The sequence below is a fragment of the Sturnus vulgaris genome, chromosome 1, assembly GCF_052056855.1.
Source record: "Sturnus vulgaris isolate bStuVul1 chromosome 1, bStuVul1.hap1, whole genome shotgun sequence".
NCBI classification, from domain to species: domain Eukaryota; kingdom Metazoa; phylum Chordata; class Aves; order Passeriformes; family Sturnidae; genus Sturnus; species Sturnus vulgaris.
In genome coordinates this window covers 24434859-24460928 of record NC_142243.1, presented here as the reverse complement: position 1 = coordinate 24460928, position 26070 = coordinate 24434859, and the positions used below count along the sequence as shown (strand labels likewise).

General features: G+C 40.0%; 1 protein-coding gene across 5 annotated transcripts in view; it reads right to left on the bottom strand.

Moving 5' to 3' along the window:
- Positions 1-8377: 8377 nt before the first annotated feature.
- The window catches only part of PPP1R9A (protein phosphatase 1 regulatory subunit 9A), a 124910-nt gene continuing 107217 nt past the window's right edge, over positions 8378-26070 (bottom strand). For 2 of the 5 annotated variants that reach the window (XM_088161853.1, XM_088161859.1), the window contains 9 exons: positions 24555-24712; positions 23690-23990; positions 19545-19632; positions 19369-19446; positions 16036-16234; positions 13408-13527; positions 11528-11551; positions 10171-10353; positions 8378-9225 (listed from right to left, as the gene is read on the bottom strand). In XM_088161853.1, coding sequence (XP_088017979.1) covers positions 9013-9225; positions 10171-10353; positions 11528-11551; positions 13408-13527; positions 16036-16234; positions 19369-19446; positions 19545-19632; positions 23690-23990; positions 24555-24712 — 1364 coding nt within the window. In that variant the 3' untranslated portion in view covers positions 8378-9012. The remainder of the gene's footprint in view (positions 9226-10170; positions 10354-11527; positions 11552-13407; positions 13528-16035; positions 16235-19368; positions 19447-19544; positions 19633-23689; positions 23991-24554; positions 24713-26070) is intronic. The other 3 variants (XM_088161855.1, XM_088161864.1, XM_088161868.1) reach the window with 3 other exon arrangements.

The following is a 26070-nucleotide window of genomic DNA, read 5'->3' as shown; positions in this document are numbered from 1 at the left end:
GTCACCACAAAGGGAGCATTTCTGGGCTTTGCAGTGACTCCCCTGAGCCATGGTCACACATGTTCTGTGTTTAACTTCAGCTGGTGTGGAGTCGATTCCTGTGGCACTGCTGTGCACCAGGCACCCCTTCATGTTTACCTGGCACCACTTACTGACGTTTTGCACTGCCAAAAGCCCGCTGCGTTTCCTTCAGCTGGTGTTTTTGGGATGATGTTAGCAGTCATTTGCAGTGAACTGAACTCAGTGTCCTTTGAAGCTGGAGCTCATGGAGTGAGCTCTTCTTGCATTTCGTGTAGATGCCCTTAACCTCAGAGCAGCTCCTGCTGCGCTTTCTGTCCTTCTGAGTTCCTGCCTGTGATCAGCTCTCCAGCTTGGTGAGAGCTGCTGGCATTCCCATAAAGGCTCTGTTTGTGGATCTCTCCTGCTGGGGTTGCCACTGTGCTGCCTGCACCTGCCTGTACTGGCCCTTTTCAGCATCTTGGCAGCTCCTCCAAATGCTGCCACCAGCATTTGGTGATCTGTGTTGGCCACCAGTCCCTCTGCATCCTTTAGCTGATGCAGTAGTTTTTCCTCACTGCAGTTCTTCCACTACTGTGGAGGAAAAAAGACAGGCTGCTCCTGAAGTGCAAGCATGGGAGGAGAAAGAGCCAGTCCCTGGGTGCTGGTTGCTAAGCTGGCTTTGCTGTTCCCTCCTGCTGTCTGCTCCAGCACCAGCCACAGCTCCTCTAACCTGAAGAGTACATGGAAAGCCCAGAAAACACAGGAGTGCTTCTGCCTTTAATACAGACCAAATAACCTGCTCTGTAGAGGTCCAAATACTGAGATAGGATGTGGAGTATGTGCAAGTCCTCTTCTGTCTATGTTTTGCTGTTCTGGCTGAGAAGAGATAGTACTGCAGGCTGAGGTTAGGCTGAACAGTGGCCCTGAACAGTAAATTTGTGTACTGACACCTCTTGGCTCCTGCACCTTTCCTTTCTAACAAGCCTAATGGCTTTCACCCACTGGTAGGAAGAGTAGCTGCTCCTTTCCTGAGCAAAAAAGACAGCTCTAATGAGCAGAATGTCAGTGCCAGGGCTTGTGGCTGGGGCTGTGTTGCTGTATGGGAAGGCTGGTGTCATCCCTTCCTCTGCACAGCTGAGTGGGTTGTGGGTCTTGCCACATCCCCTCCTGCCCCCAGAAGGCCTCTGCTCCACCCCAAGTCCCCATGCTGCCTCTGGCTGGCTGGCACAGACACTGTGGTGTAAGGCACATCCCTGGGCACCAGAAGTTGTGTGAGGCTGAGGAATAGCCAGTGCCATGTTGGCCCTTCCAAATGCCAGTGGCTTTCTACACACCTGTGTTACCAGCAGTGGTCCCTGGAATTTGTGATGTTTTGTATCCAAGTAGCAGGTGCTAAGGGGGTCAGTGATGGCTGGAGGGGCAGACTTGGGTGTCAATTAATCACAGAGTTAATTGACTTGTCTCTGGGGGTGGCTCTCCATTAGCAGGTCTGTGCACAAACTGTGCTTACAGCTCCTCTCCAAAATACTCGGTTGATCTGGGGACTTGAGCACTGCCCAGGCTTCACTGCCTGCCCATGAAGGCTTTGGTGACAAGGACTCATCTGTTTGGATCACAGTTCTGAGTTTTTTGCTGCCCATGGCGTGCAGCCCTTCCACAAAGCAGAGCCAGCCGTGAATGAGGGCAGCTTTTGTCTCATCCCTTTGCTGTACTTTGGCATTACCTAACTCTGGCTTTCCCACTCCTTCCTTAATAACTTCTCTCCCTGCAGGACACTTTCAGCTTCCCTCCTAAGTGGTGTACTTTCTTACAGGAACTTGTAATCCATTTTCAGCCTTGAAGAGCAGATGTTGTTCCCAGAGCCCAAGCTGAAAGAGCTGGTCTGAAGGCAGTAAGGAGAGGTTGGGCTAATCACTCATTTGTGATTAGCCATCACTGGCTTGCACTAGCATTCTAAAGTGATTATTCTAGGATTGTGCCACTTCTTGTTCTGAAGTGCTATGTTCTGAAGAGTTACATCATGTATCAGTGGCAGTGACACAGCTGAAATGCCAGTCACCCTGCAGGTCCTGAATTTACTCTCTGGTTGTAGAGGTGCAACAGCCACTTCCCTCAGCAGTGCAGAAATAACCCATCAAAATATTACTGCCACATTTTTTTTTTGCTTAAAACATCTTCAAATGAACAAATCTCCATGTTTTTGGATCTTGTGAAACTTCTATTTTTTTATTGGTTTTGGCCTTTCAGAAAATCAAGACTGTCTTCACTCGTCACTGGCTTTCTTTTAATTGTTCTAAACTACTCCTGTGCTGAAGATTTTCCCATTGGTCTGTCTCCAGATAGAACCACGGGCAAGCGAGGGGCCTTACCTTTTCCTGCAGCATTTGAGAGGACAGATATCATAGCTCTCTGCTGTTACTGACAGTGACATTCTGACCTGAGGTGAGGAGGGCAGGCTGGCATTGCCAACCTCCTCCACAGGTATCCCAGCCTGGCAGCGCTGAGGTGGGAACTGGAGCAGGGCCACCAGTGTTCAGGTGCTGCTGGGCAGGACACAGACAGCCAGAGCCAGGGTACAGCTTCTTCCTCCTGGCAGCCTCAGTGCAGAAGCAGCAGTGGAGGAAGATGCAGCTCAAGCCTGGCCTCGGGCATAACCCATCATCTTTAACACGCTGTAGAGACTGGAGCAGCTCTGGGCATCTCCAAAACCCAGCTGCAGCTATCTGAGACAACTTGCACAAACAAAACAGACATGTACAGATGGCTCCAGGCCTAGGGAGCTGCTGAGCAGACACATTTCACATGCCAGTTGTGGACCTGGAGCCTCTCAGTATATCTATTTTAATTAAGATAATAATTTTATGAATTGAGGATTCTTTTTATCTTCTTGCAGCTGGTGGCTGTATTAGTGAAAGGTAAGATTTATGATTCAGTCATTGGGAAACACAAACTGGGTTAGACAGATTAAGTGCATGGTATTTGGCCTAGATTCTGCCAGATGTAAATCCACTGAAATGACTACACAAATTGCACAGTCTGTGCCCTTCATTTTGCCTTAATGCTTTACTAAAATCAAATAAATAAAAAAAGACATATTAAACACATTCAGTAAAAGAACTGCTGTACTTCAAATGTATAAAATGCCCACTATAACTAACCTACACTTGAGTGTAAAGTGTTTTTACGTAACAAAATCAATCCAGATCTTTTAAACACACAAACACAGACCAATGTCAGTGAGAACGTAGCCTATTTTTATGTCAACCTGCAGCAAAAGACTGAATGCTACATTTCATCAGCATATGAAGAAAAAAGATCCTTTTTTTCCTTAATGTCTTTTTTACTTCTCTCTACATAATTACAGAGTGTAAATGAGACCCACCTGGGGGCTTGTGAATCATGCCAATTTAGCCAGGAGCTAGGATTAAAATAATCTTTGGCTGAGCAGAAGGAAGCAAAGAAAAAGTAGGGCAAGGTACATATTTCCCTGACCCCCTAGCCTGACCCATGCAGCTGTCCAGTCATCCTCACCATTTATTATTTCTTCTGGAATGACCAAGGAAAGGGCAGAAAAATGAGAACTCATTACAAATTCTAATAAAGATTCAGGATTTCTCATTTTATTGCATTCGTTGTCTAACAACAATAATACTCATTGGCAAGAAATTTATTTACACTAACAAATTAACTTTAAACCACAAGGCTTTGTTGTTTGTATTTCAACTGTAAGAAAACAAAGGGCCACCATGATGTTTTCTTTTGATGTCTCCCAAAAACTAAATATTAAACAAAGTTATCTTGGGGAAAACTCAACAATCTAGAGAAGTTCATATCAACCAAGCACAAGAGAACAAGCTCAGACATGGCACTACTGTGTCCTTCATGCAGGTGATCAGACACCAAGATGTACAAACAAAAAGTTCAGGATAACATGCATTTCATATACATTTGACCTCTCTAAAAAAAGAACAGAAAAAGGAAAAAATCTGAAGCACAACTATCTCTTTAACCATATAAAAAGAAACAATGTAAGAAGCCAATTTTTACAGTAAGCACAGTGCATTTTAGTCTTTTAGCTGCCTGGTCTTCTAGCAATATGTGTAACACTTGTCAGTGACCAGTGAGATACCATTACAACATGACTGGGAAATACGAAAGCAGTTGTTGAGTGAATGTGTATGGGAAAGTAGAGAGTCAGAAGTTGTTCCCTGTGCACTCTTCACTTCCAAATGGGCTGGCTACTCCTTCTGCCTGGTGCCCTGAGATCCTCCTTTCCTTTAGACACTTCTGCACAGGGCCCAAATCCACTTCCACTGCTGGCAGTGGACAAGGTTCCCACTGGAAACCCAGCAGGAGCCCCAGGCAGCTGCTTACCCTTCCCCAGGGTTACATGGGTTGGATCCCATCTCGTGAGCTGTGAGCCCTCCTCACCTCTTTGGAAGAAGAGACCTGCCTAACTCAGCAGGTCTCCCAAACCCTACAGCTTGTTCTTAACACAATCCACACTTGCCAAAGAAACAGGCAGCCCAAGGCACTATCACCAAACCTTCCTGTAAGATGTGCACTTTTAAAATCGTTACTTAATGCTAAAAGCAAAAGTACCAGTTGGTACAGCTGGTTAGTAAGAGAAAGCTCATTTTATATTGAGAGTTTGGAGGGCTCAATGTCATGACTAAGATACTACAGCTTTGAAAAATCAGTTTCATAGGTACAGAAAAAAAGCCCAGTAAAATCCACAGGGAGTTTAACTAAAGGGACTGTGCCATCTGCAGATGACCCACACTCCACTCTACTGAGTGGGCAAATCTCCTTGGATTTCACCTGTCATCCTGCTCAGAAATGAACTGCAGAAAAGTGCTCCAATAAAAATCAAAGTTGGGGTTAAAAACACAAAAAAACATGTTTCCTTGCTAGAATACTGATACCCATGATGATCCTCTTCCATACTACTGTAGGACAGTATTCTACACTATGTGCAAGGGTGGCATTTCCTTCTTTCTCTTGGAAGTGGAACACAATTCATTCTCAAAAATGACACTGCCCAGCTCTTACCAGTTCATGAGCCAAGAGGTGAAGGTTTAGCAGCTCAGGAGGACAGGAGGCTTTGATGGAAGCAATAAAGTATGAGGAACCCTGATCAAAAGTGTCAAGCACCTCTGAATGTCAATGACAGCTAAGGGCTGGCAAGATTTAGAGGAAAGCTGCTCAGTAATTCTAGTAAAAGCTCAATTCTTGTGGTATCCCTGCAGCAGACTACAGTCAGAGCAAAAAAGATGCCATTGCAAAAAAATTTTTGAGAAGTTGAAAAAATACGAAAGTATTTGTATATACTGAAATACAAACATCTAATGCCATTCAGCTATTTATTACTGGCTTCTGTGTAATTCTAACCCATGATCTTGAACAGGCTCCTCTCCCAGCAACCCCCAGCAGGACCTGCTTAGGGTAGTGGGTGAAATGCAGACAGTGAGCAAATCTCTGTGCATTGCAGTGAAGGGGTGCAGCTCTTTCCTCAAGCCCTGGCCCTGCTCTCCTTGGGCAGACTGAAACCCAACAGGGAGTTTTAAAAGAAAGCTGCACGGGTGCAACAACCTACCCATGAAGAAATGGGAAGATACAAGCTGGAAGTGATTAATGTCAGTATGTCTGGCTGATTTGAACAGAACAAGGAGCCACTGCTCTCCTCACAATCTCAGTAAAAGCACTAGGGGTTTTAGGACTAAAGTAACCTGCAGTGTTGTATATTTCATTTTCTGTTGTTCAGACTTCCACTTTTTCCTCACTCTCTGTTCTTCACCTTTTTAGAGGCTCTATATATTCAGTATTCAACTTGCAATACTGCAGCAATGAGCAGTACTAGAATATACAGAACTAGAATTTACAGAACTGGCCTACCACCCTAACCAAGAAAATAACTTGGGCCAGCCTGCTGCAGTCACCCAGGTGTAAAGATGACACAAGCACATGTCTTGAGGTGTGGAAACACCACACTGCCTGCACAGCAGTTCAGTGGTGGCCAGGCAAGTCAGCCTAATGAAAACAGCTTTAGCTCCACAAATAAATACACAATGTAGGTGACATTATGCCTGCAGGTGAGCCAAACCGTGAGAAAGGCTGTCCAGCCATTTAGCACAAAAAATTTGTTTCTTCTTGTTACATTAAGCCCCGCATTAGTCTGACTTAGCATTGGTTTACAGGAAGTTTAAGTTAAGAATGATGAGACATCCATCTTCTGTTTCTTGTAAGTCACAATGCAAGGGAAAAAAAATCCCAACAAAACTTTAAAGGTCCTATAGAACAGCAAGGAAAGTTTCAGACTGTGCTTCACGTCTGTTATCCAGTGACATTTCTGTGCTTCCCAAGACTGAGTTGCCATATTTCATAAAAGGAACCACATAAATCTTTTATCACAGAAAGAACAGCAAAACTCTTGTCATTGTTCCATTTCCTTACTTTTCACACGTTGATCAAAATGCATTTTAATGGTTTTAATTTAAATATAAGCCAGTAGGTTTTCTTAAAGTTAGATTTTTGTTCATGTTTTTAGTCTGAGAATAACAAAATAACACTATCACAAAGCAGTAAAAATCCCCTGAATACTTAAAAGGACTTAAGTTGAGTTAGTTATTCTGCAGAGTAAGAACATGATTTATAAAGAGATTAACTAGGCACTGTTCTAAGAAGCAAGAATGAAAACTCAGTATATAATGCCAAGCAGTCTGCTCTGGTTTCTAAATAAAAAAGAACGTGAAACAGAGACGCCACCTTAGATTATTATATACAACCACTTAAACATTACTACAATGTAAACATAATTTAAAAAGAAAATCATCATCTAATGCATTTATCAACATGGTATTTAAAATATTAAATTTCCAGTTTCTTCCAAGTAACTTCTCTTACTCTAAGAATGCTAGTTTTATGAGGCTGTTAAACATTTGTAAATTTTTTCTCCTATGAATGAACACAGAAGGTTTTACTGCAATGTGTAATTTTTGTTAGCAGGTGTATTTTGGTGCTGGTGGTTTATCTCAAGAAAAGTATTACAAGCCTTTAGAAATATCAGCAAGTATCTTTTATGGCAATTTCAATTTTAGATCTGAATCAAATATACATCAAAAACTTGTAGAAACTGGATTTGGAAGCAAAAATAAAGTTAATGCTAAGTAGATCTGTTGTGTATTAATTTTGAATGAACTAGGCTCTCTCCTTTACAGACCATTTTACATGTCAAAGAAATTATTAGGATCAAAAGAAATGTAACTATTAACAGTGCACCCTAAGCGTTCCAAATCTGAGCTTCAGAGAACTTTGCAGACACAAATCTGAATGCCACAAGTTACAGAGCAGAAGAGAAGCCAAGCCAATCTAAAACACACATTTTCTTCAGAGGAATTTTCAATTCCAGGCTGGAATTTTATTACATTTTTAAGTTCAAGATTCTAACTTAGCATCAGCATCTTAACCAATTTCTGGTTTGCACAGCTGGATGAAGACTGCCCCTTGCAGGCTGCACGAGTGGGAAGTGATGTTTCTCAACAGCTTTGAGTGCAGAGCAGTCAGCTCATGCCTGCAGCTCCTTGTTGTGGAGATCTGCCTGTTGTCTGCCCATTCTTTTGAAGCAACACTGTTTAGTTCAGTACTGCTGTTGAGGCAGGAACACCACACACTGCTCTGTCACAGTCAAAACTACACAGCAGGCTTCATCCATGGCCTCACACACCCCAGAAATCCCTGAAGTATGACCACTGCTAAGCCATCAAAGCATTCTACAGCCAAAGCCCAAAAATTCAGGTTTTAGTTGGATATTCTTTAAATATATCAATCAAAACAGTTAAAGTGTGGGAGCTTTGGATTAAGTAACCACCACTTCCATGGCAGCATTGACCTTAACAGCAATGCACTGAATTTAATTTTAACCAGAATCACTCATCTTCCTCTTCTTAAAGTGCACCTTCTGTAAAAACTGAAAATCTACAGCAGACTCAAGTCTGACAATTGTTTCCAATAACAGCTTCATAACAGCACAGCACAAAAGCTATTCTCCCAATGCTTATTGACTGGAGAATGAATTTGAAGATGTGGTGCTTTTCCTGGGGAAAAACCGACTTGAAACAAAATAAACCCAGTTTCCTGCATGAAACACATGAAAAACAAAGTGGAATGTGCTATAAGAAAGTTGCCTACACACTGGGAGCACAATAAAATTTATACAGATTTATACACTGTGCTCTAGTTAGAAATTTATCCTTGTTCAGATATCTAAAGGATAAATGTTATCCTCAGATTTCTATGTAAACCCACATAACCATTTAAGGCTTTGCCTCCTTCCTGGATTAACTACTGTACACTTAACAGAAAGAGTTTCCACCTCCTGTCCTTTACCCAGGGGGAATATCGACTCTCCTGTCTTTATTTCCAGTGTATAAGAAGTCACAGAACAGTTTTCAGAGCAGTGTTGCTTAAAGGTACTGATGCAAGATGAAACTTACTCCAGCAGACTGAGCTGAGTATCCAAACACTGTAAAGAAGATGAATTTCCAGTTTGAAAATTAAGTCAAATCTTATCAGACAGAGCACAACTCCTTTTACCCAGCTGAAGAAATGTTCCCCAACCATACTGACTGGCCATCCTATTCAGAAGAGGTGAAGCAGTGGACATGCTCCTCGGCATCATGCTGGTTACTGAAGTGACCAAACACACAGAGTTCAATAGAGAAGTTTGGAAGGAAACATCACCACACAAAAATGAAATCTGTTAGCTGTCAACAAGAACAGAACAAACCGAGGGGCTGGGATTGTTTCACATGGCAACAGCAATGAGTGTGAACTGGATGCAGGAAAGAAAACTACACAATATAAATTTCCCTAGTCATTCTATGTACAGCCCCGTCTCTCTGTACACAATCTTGGGTGATGAACACAAGAAAGCTGAAGGGGCATCGGAATGGGTAAGAGTTTCTCTTTCCTTGACATGCCTCCACTTGCCAAACACAGCAGCACTTCTGCTTATCACTGCTCATTAGTGCCCTCTGTTGCATCTGACGAACACTTGTCTGTTTTCTTTGCTCTCCTCTGCAGCTGCTCTTGTTCCTTCTTTCGAAGCTTTTCCCTTTGCTTTTCCATTTTCTCTTGAGCTTTGCGAGCCTTCTCCAAGGATGCTTTCATTTCCTTTAGCTTTCTTTTAATGATTGCTCTGTCTTGGGAAGATGTCATGCCGAGAGCCTGAGGTGTGGAAAACAAAATTTAAAAGAATTTCTTATGGTTTAATTGATCACGTTTTGTTTTCAATATTCCAGTAACAATTCTCCTTAGAAGACTGTAATGACAAAGTGAATCTGTCACACTCAGATACATCACTGATGTGCAAGTTCTACACTTCATGCTTTTCACTTCTAGAATATTAAAGATGAACCCTCATTGCCACCACCAGTGTTGATTTCATTGATCAAATAAGGCAAATAAACTATTTTACTGAAACCATCTAAGTCCACATAGAAAAAGACTTCCAAATTCTCACTGCTATGCCTTACTGAAAAGTTCACATGCAGTTTTCTAAGACAATTATACTTAGTGAAGTGCCACCAAAAAATTCAAAAGGGAAATACCAAACATGGACTTTCATATCTAATGAGCTTCCTGCAACTCCATCCTGTATTTTTGACTGAAGTAGGCTCGTATTTTTACTACAAGAAACCATGCATACTTTATACATCAAAATTGTATTTAGTTCTAACATACTACAACTGGTATAAGCTTATGCCTCCCATATCCCATTAATCCATTATTCCCTTACTACTTCTGATATATGTCTATTCACTGTCTTCTCAGAATCAACCTTTCCCAAAATAAAGCTGGATGAGAAATACGTGCATGCAAATGCCACTTCCACACACTGCTGTATGATTTGCATAAGCAAACATGGGTACATTATATACATGAAGAATTTTCACAAAGCAAATGCCTTGCATTTCTGAAGCTTCGGAATCCAAGTGCATATGGGAATTTCTTACATGTGCTGCCGTGGGTTTATACTTCCTGTTTATTATTCTGGCCCATCACAACTCCATGCACACGGATTTGCTGCTTTCTGGATGAATTCTTACTGTCTTTGAGATGATGTAAAGTGACGAAAAATACTATAGTTAATCTTGAAACCCAGTTAATTACCTTGAGCTTACTGCCATCCAGCTGAAGGAGATGCTCCCCATTAATGTTCTGGGCACTGAATTCAGAAACATACTGCTCAAGGTTCAGGCTCATCAGCCAGTGGGAAACCTGCTGCACACTCCACTCGTGAACAGCGCGACTCTGACACTGACTGTGCTTTGGAGACTGTCCATCATCAAGGATCTGTGACAAAAATATTCCACATTATTATTCAAGGGTAACACAGATGAATAACAACATCTTTCTGCACAAACCACTAGCATCAGAGCACAGGTATCTGCACTATCTTTGCAATACAATAACGATTTCACACTGCTATATTACATCTCTATCTAACCAGACACCTAAGAATGAATCATAGAAGAAAAAGGAACTATAGAATCATGGAAGGAAAAGGAACTGGCATTCCTTTTAATCCAAGCAGGGACTGAAATGGCCAAGTGGCACAATTCAAATCATGTATGCTCCCATTCCCTCACAAGATTTTTTTTTCTTCAAATTAGCAGGTTTCTAAAGGACCAATGAATTGCACATTCCACTTCCTGGGCTCATTCACAGATTTTTATTGTTTGTTTAAGCTATTAAAAAAAATCAGGGGAAAATGAAACCCTCAGAAAACCACTCTAGAATTCGAAGTGATGATATCCAACAGCCAGTGAGACTAATACTGTCTATGGAAGAAGACTTATGAGATGACACAGAGGAGTGGTACGGAACACACAGTGATCCCACAGCCCTGGCCCTGCTCTCACCACGTTGTGCTGCTGTGAGCGAGAGCACAAACCCCACTAAAAAGTGCAAGTGTGGCATCAACTGCTGGAGCAGACCCATGTCTCTGCTCTGCCACTTTATTCCACCCACGGGTATGCCAGCAGGGCCTGAAACAAAAGCCATTCTGTCCTGGCTGTAGCTGGCAAAGCAGCTGCTACAGGCTGCAGCAGCTGTCTGCTGTTAGAGCAGCTTTTACATTAGGTTAGATGATGCTGGGAGCTCTCTGTGCTTCTGGCTGTCCAGTTGTCAGGGCTGGATGAAATCCTTTTCTTCTCCTATTGCCAGCATGAGCTCAGCACAGCTGATTGCTGGTCTTGTAGATCTCCTTTGACACCGACCCTCCTCCTGCTTCCAGCATAGCACAAAATCTGCAGTTTGCTATGGCCTTGAAAACTCTCAGCAAAAAGGAGAGGACAACTCCAACTCAGGACATGGAAAGAGGAGCCAGTGACATCTGTGTGTTCTGTGCCAACAAGGGTGTTTGTCACACAACACCACAAGACAAGAAATGTGACTCTGCAAAAGAGACAGTACATTGCCACGCGACGGTGACACGATACACCACAACAGCACGCTAGTATCTCACCTCATCATCAATCATATCCAGGCTCTGAGTGAGGGAGCAACAAAGAAATGGGAAAGAAAAGCATTATAGAAACAAAATACCAAACATGTAACAGCATGTAAAACTTCAGGCAATGGCAGCACCAAGATCTGCAAACAGATATGACTACTTAAAACCAACAAGATTTCTTTTAAAATAATTATTTCCAGAAGCAAAGAGGTTATGTTGAAAGCTCAGCACACACATGATTTGGCAGCTAAATCTGACACTGCATCAATGAAACCCCTTTGGAGTTCCTGATCTTGACACCCTAGAACTGGTGGGAACCTCTCTGATGGCTCTATTTTCCAAGAGCAAAAGCTCCTTAATTAGAGAACTGACTGCAAGAACTGGGTTCCCTCCCTACCCTTAGATTTTTTCATCTTCTTAAAATGCTGGTGGGGCTCCTGGGGAAGCCAGAGTGGAGGAGTGCTCACAGCAATGTGCTGTGGAAGGCTGAGGGGCAGCACCAGCCTCCTCCCTGCCCAAGGTGGCTGGGGAGGTTTCCAGGGCAGCTCTTGCTGAACACGCTGCCTCATCTGGAGGCACAATTTGGTTCATGGCAGAGGATGGAGAAAACACGTTCACTTCTATGGACCTGCTCAGGCTTGGTATTTTAGAAGTAATAAAGTAGGAGCTGAACATGCAAAATGAAAGGATTTCCAAGCTTTTAATTCAATACCACTCAGAACAGGACATTGCCACAATCAAATACATAATATAAGAGGAATTAAACATGGTAAAATAATGAAACACATTATTAAGATAGTACTAACACTAAACAAAATGCAAGTGATGATGTTGCTATTTTCAGTAATTCACAGCATATGCAGATCTCTGTTCTGTCGTCTTTTGTTATAAATTTTTGCTCTTAATTATCTGCAATAAAAGCAACCTCAAAAGAATGTCTGGGTTTGTAGACTTGTAGTTTGGCAAAGTGAATTGCACAGAACAGCTCTCACTCTTTAAACCCAAGTAAACCATGCAGGCAGGAATAAAAAAACCTACCTATCATTAAAACAACAAAAAAAAAGGTATAGAAGGTATAGAAACTTCAAGTTCCCTCTCTCTAGTAAAAACAATTTGTCTCAAATTTCACATGAAAAATGTGAAGTTCTTATGGAGTGTTTGTAAAAAGACAAATGCAGAAATTTTCTGACTCCACAGGATGTGCTGTCAGCTACTGTCAAATCGTACAACCTCATCCACAACTGAGTTACAAAACTAGTATCTTAAGAAGAGTATTTTCAATACATTATATTCAGCTCAAATATGTCACCAATTTACAGAGTAAGGAATGCCTTTTTACTTTAGCATTGTATGAAAAAACTCTGGTTTGGAGAAACTGACTTCAAATCCACTGTGCAAAGCAAGCACAAAGAATGCAAAGTGGATTAAGACATACACATTATAATCAATACACGTACATTCAGGTACAGTAACACACAATTACTGCATGTACAGGTCATTCTACCAGGGTTAAAACTGGGGTAGGTGAAGGTGCCTTGCATCTCAACTACATTTACCAAACTGTACTGTCTGCTTGGTGTATCAAAACTGTCTCAGGCCTAGTTTAGTGTATTTATATCTATGTCTATTTAGAAAAAATGTATTGGCACGTGTGAGGATCTATCATCTCTTAGGACACCAACTGCCTTCCACTTCCCTATGATAGTACCGCAGGGCATTATTTTAAGTCATTATTGTATGAACAAGAAAAATCTTAACTTAGAAACCAAGACTAATTTCCTTCTCCAATCCTACTGCCTAAAAGTTTTCCTTTATTATTTGAGTAATCAAGCGAGATTCCATAGGAAAAAGAAAACAACTATTCCCCAAATTAAACAATTTTATCAGCATACCTCATCTGATGACAGTACTAAGGAGTGTGAGAAGCCTGGTGTTTTAGGTTCTGCTCCTAAACCACTCAAATCAGCTGAACTTGTGCTGCTGGGACTGAAATCATCGTTGAATGTGAAATTCTGTGGAGAAAAAGAGGAGTAAGGATGAACAAATTATTTTTCAGGTGCACCTAAAAGGGAAATCTGCTTTCTGCCTTCCATGTTGGCATAGCTCAGGAGTGATTTCAATCATTTACCAAACCAATCATAATACACATGAGGAATCCTATTGTTTCATAGTGTCATTATTTATAGAATGCACAGTATTTTTACCACTCTGTACTTCACGAGACACCTTTGCCAACTTAATGCCTCGATGAATAACAAAGGTGTCTAAAAGCAACTTCCAGACTCTTAAGATGCTGGCTCTCATCCTGGAGCTAAATTACTGCTTCTGCAGGTTAATCACTAGCATTTACTGTCCTCCAAACACTTAGGAGAAGCATAGCACAGGCAGTAGCACAAAGAATAGGACAGAGAATGAACAGAGAGAAGTGAAAACTCCTATTAAAAGAGCAAGGAGAATATCCTGTCAACTCACTTTTGAGTCCCAAATAATCTCTTTTAATAGTGAAAGGATCCTCCCTCTTTGCCTATGCCTTTAGAAAAAAACTGAAACTGAAAGTAAAAAAATATCTTTGGATATTGAATATTATTTACCGAAGTAATAACCATAAAACAAATCCTGTTTTTTCTTAATAATGCAATGAGACACATTACCTCTTACAGCAAAAAATAGCAAAAGCAGGTACGTATTTTTCAGGAATACAAAATTACCATTAGAATAAGACAAAAATTAACAAGTATTTCACACTAGAGGGAGAACAATGAAAAAAACAAAATATATATAAGATTAATGACACCATGATATTCTACTTAACTTGAATACACACCTGACAAAAGAGAGACCTCTATTCTAACATCCAAATGAGTATTAAACCAAATTCATCTTTGACCTTCACTTTAGATAGTGAAACAATAAAAACAACACTAAAAAATGTTGTTCTTCTATCTGCCCACCTCAAATACTTGACCTGTCTTTCCTGAAAATATGAAGACTTCCAAAAATATCAAGTGTTAGTCCTCTTAGTTTTACTGGAAATCCAACTAAATATTGGTATCATGCTGTGCTTTGAAAGCTTCAATAGCAGTACATAAACTCTTAATTTAAGAGCCTGTGAACTTTACAGAGAACATATGAATACTTTTGTGACCATTTTTGTCTCATCTGCGTTTAGAATTCCTGTTCTGTTTTTCCCAGCTCTTTATAGAGGTGAAGAAAATCTAAGCAGCTTCCTGAGCTGCTTCCTTAGCCCACACAGCATTCTTAGGCCAGGAGTTCAACAGCTCTACCTCGTGTTGTGTGAAAAACATATTTTTCAAGTATTTTGATTTTTCTTTCACCTCTATTTTGTGCAAGCTTCAGCTTTATAATGACAGCAAAACTGCAAGATGGCCAAGGTTGGTAATAATTAGGATAGCCCTCACAACCTCAACCTAGTACCATCTACAAGGGTGTGCATTTTCCCCCCACTTGAAAACTATTTTTAAACAATGTTTGTTTAAATACATGGGTCTAAATTTTTTTTTTCCCTAAAAGAGAAGAGGTAAGTAAATAATTTCTGTTCAGAGATTTCACTGGTGGCCTTCTCTATCAATCTGATTTGAACTGCTTTGCTTTGCTCTCCCTGCCAGGTAACACAAGAACCAGCTATGACCTTGAACAGCACAGAGCCTAGTGCACAGCAGAATGTATCACCATCATCACCATTTCTGGCATCAAAAAAGTAAGATATGCCTGTGGAAACTATGAACATGCATTTTGTGGTAGAAGACAGAAAATTAGATTTCTAATTCATATTCCTATACAAAGCTGAGAACTATATCTGCTTCTTTTTACCAGAACAATATAAAAAATCAACTGCTGTAAGTCATAGGAAGTTACAGGCAAAGAAATACTTTCCAGAAGTAAAAACAAACATGAAAAAGCTAAGCATATTACTATAAATAAGGGTTATTTAAGGAATTTTCATGCTGAAACATTCATGCACATAGAAAGGAATCACACAGATGTATTAAATTGCAGTATTTCGTATTTACAGTTCAAGCATCTTCATACAGAGAATTAAATCCAACATCCAGCATGCATGACAAACAGATTTCATTACTGGGGGGAAAAAAGCAGATGACTGACAGCATACAGCATTTCTTCACTTGCAAACACCTCATCTGAACATGAGTATTCCCACTACCAGTCCTGAAGAATGAAGATCTATAACTGAATACACAAATCTAGCATTTGTTCAGTGGATCCAAATGCTAATTTCCACTGGCACCACTTGCTTTTGTTACGGTACAGCACACCACAGTTAGTTTACTGGAATAATGTACATTAAGACAAAGTAAAAAAGGTAGAACAGGGAATGGTACAATGACAGAGATGTTCCATTTGGATGGGCTGTTACCGTACAATGAACACCATGCACTGTTTATTGGAGTAGTCACATATTGGCCTGTTCTTTTTTCCAGAATCACAAAGCCAATTATGCTACTCAACACAGTGGGAATAAGGTAGTTTTTATTTTCTACCTTTGACCCTTTTTTAGCTGGGCTTAAATTTTCAGAGGAAGGTTCAGTTGAGCTGGTAGGCGACGGCAGGTTGCTGGAAGAATTGGATCCCTTGCCACTCTCTCCATACCATGTGAATGGTACACAGTGTGGGAGAGAGGAGGATCGCTCTGCTAAAGATTTAGTGTTTGCTGATTTCTGCAGCATCTCTCTGACAGTCCTGTTTAAGAGAAAGGAGCAGGAATATGCATTAGATTATAAAAGAAGGGGAAATAAAATGCCACAGAGGCAGATAATTGTAAAGAGTGACATTCCCTGTAGCTGTGACTAAAGAACTGAGTGGCATGCAGCTGGTAGGGGCATGCCTGAAATCTCTCTGTCAGAAAAAGAAAAAAAGCATGTTCTTTTGATTCTTTTTCTAACTCAAGCTTTCTTAAGACAACATACACCCAGCAAATGGAGACAGATGCCAGCTGAAAATGCCTATACTCCCACCATTCAGATGAGAACCAGCTCCTGTCAAGAAACCACACATTGTGCTTGTGCATTTCTGAGCCCCAGTGCTATCTCAGCATGATTAAATCATTAGACTCAGCACTGACCCAAGCGGGCCCCAGTTCCCAGAAGAAGATCTGACTTGGGTTTTGAGCAGAGGCAGATTGAATCAGATGCATCTGTATCCATCTGCTGAGCTGTTCCTTGGTTACAACAGCTAAATACATGCGCAGTACTATTGTCTTACTTTTAAATTTATCAAATATTCAAAATATTAATATAGAAAAATGAAAGAAACACCTATGGGACTTTATCAGATTCTCTCTTTGTAGGAACAAAGACTGCAGTAATCAAGGCAAAGGTAACACTTATAAACAATTTATTTCCTAAATATATTACTAGTACAGAATTTAAATGGAAAATAATTATGCAAAGTGTCTGCCTCCAAGAATTTATGCATATGTCATAGAACCATATTATTTACATCAACATATATATTACTGTTCCAGAACATTAAAATCCCATTGCTCTTAGCAGCCATATATAAATGGGGCATAGGTGAATCTCCCTCAACACCTACCTTCTGGACAGCTCCTAAATCATTATTAACATAATCATTTGACCACATAGTTTGTGAAGCCTCTTTTCTGTATGTATGAAAGTGAGGCTGTCAAAGGACCCCCACCTATGGAAGCAGAAGGAGAATCCTACTCCATTTAGTATCTTAAAAGAAAGAAAGATATGTATGTGACCCAGTCCCTCACTTCCCCCTCATCCTCTAATCTTCCTTGAACGTAGAAAGTTAACACAAATGTTGTTGCCCAAACCACCTAACTTCAGGCAGGAAATACATGCTCCTTACTTAAATGGGGTATTTTTTCATATCTGTAGCATTAGTGGTAGTTTCAGGAAACAATCTGGGATTTTGTTTACACATCCCTAGTGCTACTTTCTGGAAATGGCAAAATAATGTATGCACAGCACTCATCTGACAACATGATTAATTCTACATCAATCAGTTGCTGTAATGGACATAATTATAACAGGATGCTGTCTTTTCATCATCTTCCTTCGTTCAAAGAGCTTATACAGCTTTGGACTTGTAGAGAAAACATCCTCACATTTCTTCTGAGGCAAATTCTTTGGAGTTAGTAACAAAAGTGGTAATGGCTGTTAAAAAAGTTATGTTGAAACAGTTACACTCCAGTTAACAGAGGTTGAATAAGAATGACAAATGCTCACAAATTACAACTCTGAAAGCAGTACTAAGCTCTACTTTTAGCAACTGTAATTGGTATATTGAACTGTACCAAAGAAATATTAAGAGACAACACAAAGAACTGATTTATCACATGGACTAAAAAGCAACTGATCTCTACACTGAGATCTGCTCTCTCTAAGGAAGACATCTGTGAGATCTCTCAAACATCTGCAACATCCTGTGTTGGCATAAGGGCCATTCAAGTTCTTACAAACAAGTATACACTAATTTCCCCCAGCCTGTGTATCTATGTTGGTACCTAAATGCTGCATAATGTCTAACACCCTGCAAAGGGCACTAGCTGCCTCACAGCCACATGAAGTGCAGAGATTTGGCTTTAAGAAACCTCTTGCTGTCACTAGGGAAACCAGCAGTGAGTATCACTACTCCATGTCAGTGGCGAGCAGACACACTGGGACAGGTTTTCTGACACCAGCAGAGAGGTGATGACTGCTGCCTAAGATCACTGAAGATCCTGCCAGGTATTTGCAGAATACAAGTATAAAAATGTATGCTGAGACAGAACACTGCACTTCAGCACAGTGTGCCTGAGGGAGTAAGGAAGGTTTCCTTTGATTTTCTGATTTTATGGAGCTACACAATGTACTTGTCACTGGTCTGCATATACCAGACTGTCAGCAGAATTGCACAAATGGCTGCATACTGATTTTCCACCACAATGTTTTTTTGAATAGCATTCAAACTTTGCTTTCTTCCAATAGCTGTTTTATCATGAATGTTTTCTGCATTGTTTTATGTGCAGAGTTTTTGAGTTGTTATGTCCTTCTTAGACTTTTGGAACATACTAAGTTTGCTTAGCCCTCCTCACTTTGTCTTTCATACTTGGAACCAGGTATCCTGCTGTGATCTTGTCAGACTCATAGGTATGTAAGGACAGACCTTCAGTAAAAATCTACACTCCTTTTTACAGAGATTGCCTCCTGTTGTGAACACTCATTTATTTATTTCAGAGTTCTGATGTTGGTGATGTTGTCTCATCAGATCTCAAAAGGAATTCACAATTCATTGCCTGAAAGTTGTTGATGTGACATGCAGTCAGCATTTTTCCTATTTTTCAACTTAAGATGTTTATCTTCAGAAAAAAAAAAAAAGCCTTCTGAAAGCATTCCTAGCGTGGGTGTGGCAAAGCTGCAGCAAACAGCTGCTGCTCAACCTCACTCCGGGGGCTTTAAAAGAAAAAAAAAAAAAAAAAAGTGAAATTGTATCAAGGTTTCTGGTTCATGGATATTAATAACTGACTGGGTGCATCTTGTAGGGCTGCTCTGAAAATCTATTTCTGCAAATCTCATTAGTGGATGCAATAGCAGCAGTGATCGAGTTGGACTTGATGATCCTTGTGAATCACTGCCAGCTTGAGAAATTCTATGATTCTATGACACTATAAACCTGCAAATATCTGTAGATTATACGTTAGCCTTTTGTGAGCCAAGGAATCTAGGTTTGTAAGCTCAGGTTATCTCAAAGCTTAACGTTTATTTATGAAGTCAGTGGGACTGTTATTTTCCATCTGCTAGGATGATTAGGTTTTTCCAGTGTTTCTGGCACACAATTTCTCACATCCTCAATCTCAGCCATACCTACTGCCACAGGTCACCCTAACAGCTTCCTTCTCTTTCCGCTTCTTGCCCTTGCTCGAACTCCTTCTCAAGGGAGCCCTATAAGAATATTAGAAAACATCAGGAAACATCTTAGAAGTTTTACTTTCAATCCTTTTAATGAAGAAGAAAATGTATTTTAAATAACAAATGCTTACCCAAGATCTGCAAGTTTTCGCTTTAGTTTTTCTGTATGCCCTATAGTAGGGCTAGTTGTTCTTGCTGCCTGAGCACTTGTGGCACCATCTAGGATACATTTGTACATGGAAGAATGTACATTATTAATTTTAATTGGTACTTTCCATCCAGAACACACTGTGTATCTTTTCATAATTAGATACCCATACATAAAATTGTGTGAGTACACAATTTAATTAGGAAAATTCTCATTTTTAGGAAGATGGTGTGAACAGGAATAAAAATAAATAATTTCAGAACTCAAAAATACACAAAAAACTTATTTTAATTAAAGAAAATCAAAAGTTAATATTGATTGAGTTTTAATGCATATGTAATAAATTGAATAACACAAAGTATTTATAGGCAAACATTCCAGGGAATCAATTTTTAAACTCATCAGTAGTTTGCTTACGTTTATTTTTTACATAATTCATTTAGTATGTATGCTTTACTTCCAAAATGACTCCTAAAGTTCTTTTTTCAATTTTGGAGCCAAGGGTACCTTTTATGATGGACGTACTATGAAATAGTTAATCAGTTTAGCCCGAATATCTTTGTTAAAATTGAACATGCAACCTAAAATCTAACCATTCTGAACTAAAAAACAAACAACAACTCTCCCAAAACCTACAAGTAGCTTAGTTAATAAATTTGTCCTGGGGCATCTATCAATTTTTGATATCTTCTACAAATGCTATTAAATCCTAAAGAGGAAACAGGCTGCAGTACCTATAAAGCCAAAACAATGAATCTGAGTCTGGCAAACATCCTGTGAAATCTATATGGAAGCTAAAAGAAAACACACAGTAGTTTAAAAATTCAGACACCGTGACTCTTAAACATACAGAGTGTTCCCAAATACCCTAGAGGAAGCAAATGAAGGTCAGTCATTCATGTCACTTGTGGTTTGGTGGCTTTTGCAATGTGACCTCAGACATACACAACCTTTAACTGGAAGCACTGCTGCATTTGTGGATTTCTCCTAGTGTCGCTGACTTAAATTAACCCCTCAAAATTAACCGAAGTACCATAGCACTACCACAGGACAGCCAACTATGCATACAGAACTTTGTGCATTGCTTTGTAGATCATATCTGCCTGAGTTTTCAGCTGAGCAAAAAATTTCATGTGCAATTAAATGGTTCCTAAATCCTTTGAAAAGCAGGAAAACAAGCCTTTTGCAACATTCACACTCTAAAAGCCATACTATTTCCACCAACACAAGTCCTTATGTTAAAAAAAATTAAATTTCAAGAACAAATAACAAGTAATCCCATTCCAAAAAAGCAAACAAAAAAAATAGTATGAAGAATGACAAAAGCAAGATGAAGTCTGCAAAGAAGAAATCCATTCCTCAAGGAAGTTGAGGAGAACTTCTGGCAATGCACACTGGGCATCAACTTTACATGTGCACACTTCTTTCCCATTTCCTCTTAGAGCTCCTCTTTCACTTTTAATGCACACTTCTCCTTTAACCACTGCCAAAATTGTCACAAGAATTAAAACTTGCAATGTTTATTTTAACACCAACTATTCCCAGGCAACTGAGGCTTCAGGGCAAGGGGTAGTGGGTTTTTTTCAGAAACTTCTTAATGAAAGTCAAGAAATTAAAAAGTACGGTGGTTTTGTGTTGGGCAAATAATTAAAAGCATTTAGTAGATGGAAGTTTTGTTGCTGTAGTAGAAAAAAACAGCCTGAAGAGCTCAGCTGGAATACACAGCAGCTACTCAGAATGGCAAATTTCTGTTTGAGCTCTTATACCCCTATGATCCCCCTCCCACACAGCTGGAGCCAGCCAAGGCCCTTTAAATAAAGATGACTTGCTGAGGAAAATATTTGTGCTGGCTATAGGACATAGTGGAAAATGGATAGGCTAGCTCCCAAAACCAGCTTCAGTGGCAGTGTGGATCAGAATCTACAGGGTCTTGCATGCAGGAAGTACTCAATGCTTGCATATGGCAGTGACCAAGAACCAGGGGCACAGGTGCCCTGCTTGGGCAGGAGGGGACTTTGGCCACCCTGGATGGGTGCACCTTCCCCAACTCCTTGCAGTTCTTCAGAGAAGGTAAGGGAAAGCTGGTTTCTCAGAATAAATCACACAGAAGCTGTTTAACCCATCACCTCCAGCCTCCAGCTGCAGTAATGTGTGGCTGATGGATGTGGAAGACTCTAGACCTCATCCCCTGCCCACTGCAGTCACCTCGCTGCCTTATCAAAGGATGCTGCTGCTGCACAAACCAGGCAGAACTGAAGAAATTAAAGTCATCATATAAACACAAAAAAGCTGTGGTTATAGGCTCATCATTTTGCAATGAAACTGATCTCATGCCACTTCAGCCCTTCCCACAATACTGCAGGATCTCATAATAAAAACAAGAAAAGACAAATGTGAGCTTGCTAATGTTCACTTCTGCTATTGAGAGACTAACCCTTGGCCATGTGTGTGTCCACAGAGGTGCTCTCTTTCCACCTCTAAAAATCCCACCTGAACACACAAAACAAATGCAATATCTTTTTTTTATTTTCTGAGCTGTAGGAGTTTAACAGCCAAATTAACAATCATTTAAAATAGCATTGCTGCAACACTTGTTGCCAAACAACTGCTCTAGTAGTTTTTAGTAGGCCTTATTAAATACATTTTTTTTCTACTTGAAATTATATTGCTCTGGTTAATTCTAATGTATTACTCAGCAGAACCTGGACACACCCATAAGCATTGGTTGTTTACTTAACGGTCACAAAGAGGAAAGCATGACAGCAGTATTTAGACAGAGATTGTTTTTCAAACCTAATTTGGAAAGAGTGACACAGTGGGTGGAATGCAATGCCCTATTCCTTGCACTACAAGGTTAGTTTCCACTAATTTTTAACCAAGGTATTTTCATACATCAGTTGGAAATGCAGGATTTAGGACTTCCCTGAAAGACCAATCATACATTCAAGCTGAGTTTCTAAAGTCACAATCTTATGTTCAAAGCCTTATTTTCACTTGCAAAACCCAAATACTGAATTTACATTAGAATCCTTAACAATTTAACCTAGTTACAACTACCAATTTCAGAACTCATGTAAAAATTCTTGCAATATATTAACCTATCCTAAATTCAGCAGTTTCATAATGCTGTCTTTTATGAACCTGTGTGAAAGCCCTGCATAAAGACGAAGAAAAAAAAGGGTTTAAATCAGTAGCAAGTCTTTTCAGGCACACAAACACAAATCTTCAATAAATTGCTCTTTTCAGTTAATTCAAGAAAGTCCAAGTCTGTTATGAACCTATCTAGACCTCCTCCTGCAGACTTCACTTATGAACAATTTTTTATTATGTATTTTAGCTTATGTGACAGTTTCAGAATGGAAGGTGCATTGCTAAGAATGCTGAAGGGGTGTCAAATGTTAATTCTGACTTCGAAATGCATCTGAAAAGGACAGCTCAGTATTCTGTGACATATCATATTGTTTATTATTGTTATTATAATAAACTGGTATCTGAGGCATATACCTGAGCTATATATGATTGTATCCTGTTTTATCCCCCTAGCATTTCAAGGATCTGAATTAAATTAGTAACAATGAGGCCGATCTCCCCAAGAAATTACTTTATTTTTTCTGTAAATGAAAAATCTCCAGGCACTAACCTCTCATTAAACCTAGACTTTGCCTCCTCTCAGCAATTAAAAGCAGCAATCTGTTGTTCTTGCTTTACACTCCTTTCCGCACCCTCCAAAAAAATCATCTAGCAGTGCCAAAATCACATTATTTGAGTAAGTACACTGTGTTAAGCATGTTTCTAATATGGAGGTGTCCCAAGGTCAAATAACTTTTTTTAAAAAACACAATATAACATTTTCCTAAAGGCAATTTCCCGGTTTTTTTCAGTGAGTTCCAAGAAAGCCAGAAAAAAAAGGATGTAAGCAGTTCCCTATCCCATTTTAATTTTTGTCTTTTTCTTATACCATTATACCAGGTTATTTTGAAGTTTTTTACTTCCAGGCAAGCAAAAGAAATTGCAAGATGATGACCTTCTAGTTGCTAAGGTACTACTGCACAACAAAAGGTAATAAAGTAGATAGCTGTTAAGTGAGCAAAATGATGCATCAATTTATTGTAAAAGAAACAGTAATACCTTTATCCTGTAAAATATTCCTGCCAGCTGGGTGATGCAAAGGAGATGCTTCAGAGCTGTGCCCAGATTTTGAAGGAGAGGAAAGTGGAGTGTCTCCCCGAGCATATGGGGAAAGGACACCTCCTTTGTGGTGCTGTTCTTCTTCTTGGTTTTCAGTTAGGTTGTCAAGTGAGATTGCTGCACTGCTAGCCACGGGGGAGAGGGAGGAAGCACCAGAATCTGATGCTGGTGAGGATGCTCTCATGCATAAGGGCAGTGGTGATTTTGAAATGTGCATGGGACTACTGTAACTGTGTGATGGCTGTTGGTATAAGAGATTATAAAGCAGGTTATACCACTTAGTAAGCAAACAGAGCAAGATTTACTTTGAACATGCAATTCTTTTATTCATTATTTAGCTTTCTATTTGTATGAAATGCTGTAGCAGTTCAAGGCATTACCCTTTGATACCACACACAGTGTTGTTTATTGGTGTTGGCTTTCAGATGAAGTCAGAATAGGACAAAACAACGAGCAAATATTGTATCAATTGTGATAACAAATTAACAAATAGAGAAATAAATGCACAATTCAAGCCCTTTTACCTCCTGCATAAATGAAAAGACCCGCTCTGCATTATAAAGCACACATAAATCAAAAAGACCAGGATTCCAGTTAAAACACAACAGAAACAAGAAACAGGAGTGCTGACTCAAAAGGAGACTGGACTTGCACATCACTCAGGCACATTCACAGCAGACTGGCCACAGAGGAATAAATACTGCCTGTGCTACAATGAAAGGATAAAGACAGAGGATGAAATGACTTACAGGGGCAATCTAGCACTCCACAGGAAGCCTGAAAGAGAGGGTAGAGTCCTTCTCACCTTCCGTTCCAGGCTGTCCTCCCCATCAGTTGAGCTGATGCTGTCGTACAGCCGCGTTCGCGAAGGTCTCTGCCGCTTGTTCTTCACTGAGAGCTGAGCTCGAGTCCTCAGTGCTTTGGAGTCCAGTCTCTCTGTTTCTGGAACTGCTTCGTTGAAATCTGAAAGGAAACACGATTTGAAACTGTTTAACAGAAGATCTTTCATTACATTTTCCTAAGAAAAGGAACTGTACAAACAATTGCAAGTACATGCATTTGCACAGAATCACAGAATCACTTAGGTTAGAAATGACACGTTTTTCTTGTACCTGTACCTTCATAACTCCTACAGTACCCCCAGAAAAAGTTATTTGCATAAATGAGTTTATCTCTATAGATTCAGCAAGGGTATAGCAAAGAATCCACTGCAGATATTTCAGAATTCAACTAAGTATTCTCACTGTTACACAGATGACCACACAAACCCAGCTGTACCAGCTCAGAAAGTAGATCCACTTAGGACTCCTTCAGAGGGAGTTGCATCTGCTTGGCCTGCAGAGAGTTCTCCTCCACCAAGGCATAAACATCACTGTGTGATACATGAAAACTGGGGAAGTATTTAATATAAAAAACAGAGCAATGAAATCATCTTACTTGTCTGCCTTCAAGGACTCCTGATTCCTGAATGTCTTCTGAGTAAAGTGTACTGAACACTTCATATACAACTTGCCTCTACAGTTAAAACTAACAAAGCTGTACTTAGCTATCAACCATCTACTCAAATGAATACCGAGTATTGCAGCAAATTTAACATGTTACAAAACTGCAGTGAGTAAGACTAAAAACATTTTAAAGCTGTTTTTGTATTTTATACTAGAAAAAATAGTAGATTCTTACAGTTTTAACTATTCTTTTTTCAAGCCTCGCGGTAAAAACCAAACCATAATCCATTAGATACATTTACTTGCCTATATACTACATTGAGAATACACTAATTAATTAAAATCTGATCTTACAGATAATTTTGTTTTTCTTCTATATGTAAGAGTGAAATTTTACTTCATATGATACTACAGAATAATTAGCATTGTCTGACTTGCAATGATACTTCTGCCCTAAGTACTCCACAGGATAACTATACATCGTCATGGCTAGAACTGCTTGTAATTTTTCTTTCAGGTGTGCACACGTCCATACATCCCTTTGTTTCACTGCTGGAATTATGCAAACTATCAACACAGGACAGCAAAAGGTATTCACACAAGTGCCCATATGGGCCTTCTTAAAGCATCTGGGAGACCATCTGGGCCTGGAGCTTCCTACTTCCTCCATCCCATCTTGGCTGCTTTGTTGCAGTGGAATTGGGCTGCTGTCAGATGGTCTCTGCCCCAGCCACATGTGCTGCTACCCCCAGTCCCAGCTCCCTCTTCTGCAGAGAGTGGCTGGCCCTCACAGCTCCCAGCACAAACCCACAACCTCGCATGATGCTCTAGTAATCTCCCAACCCACTGGGGTGTCTGGAAAATCTCTCACATAAA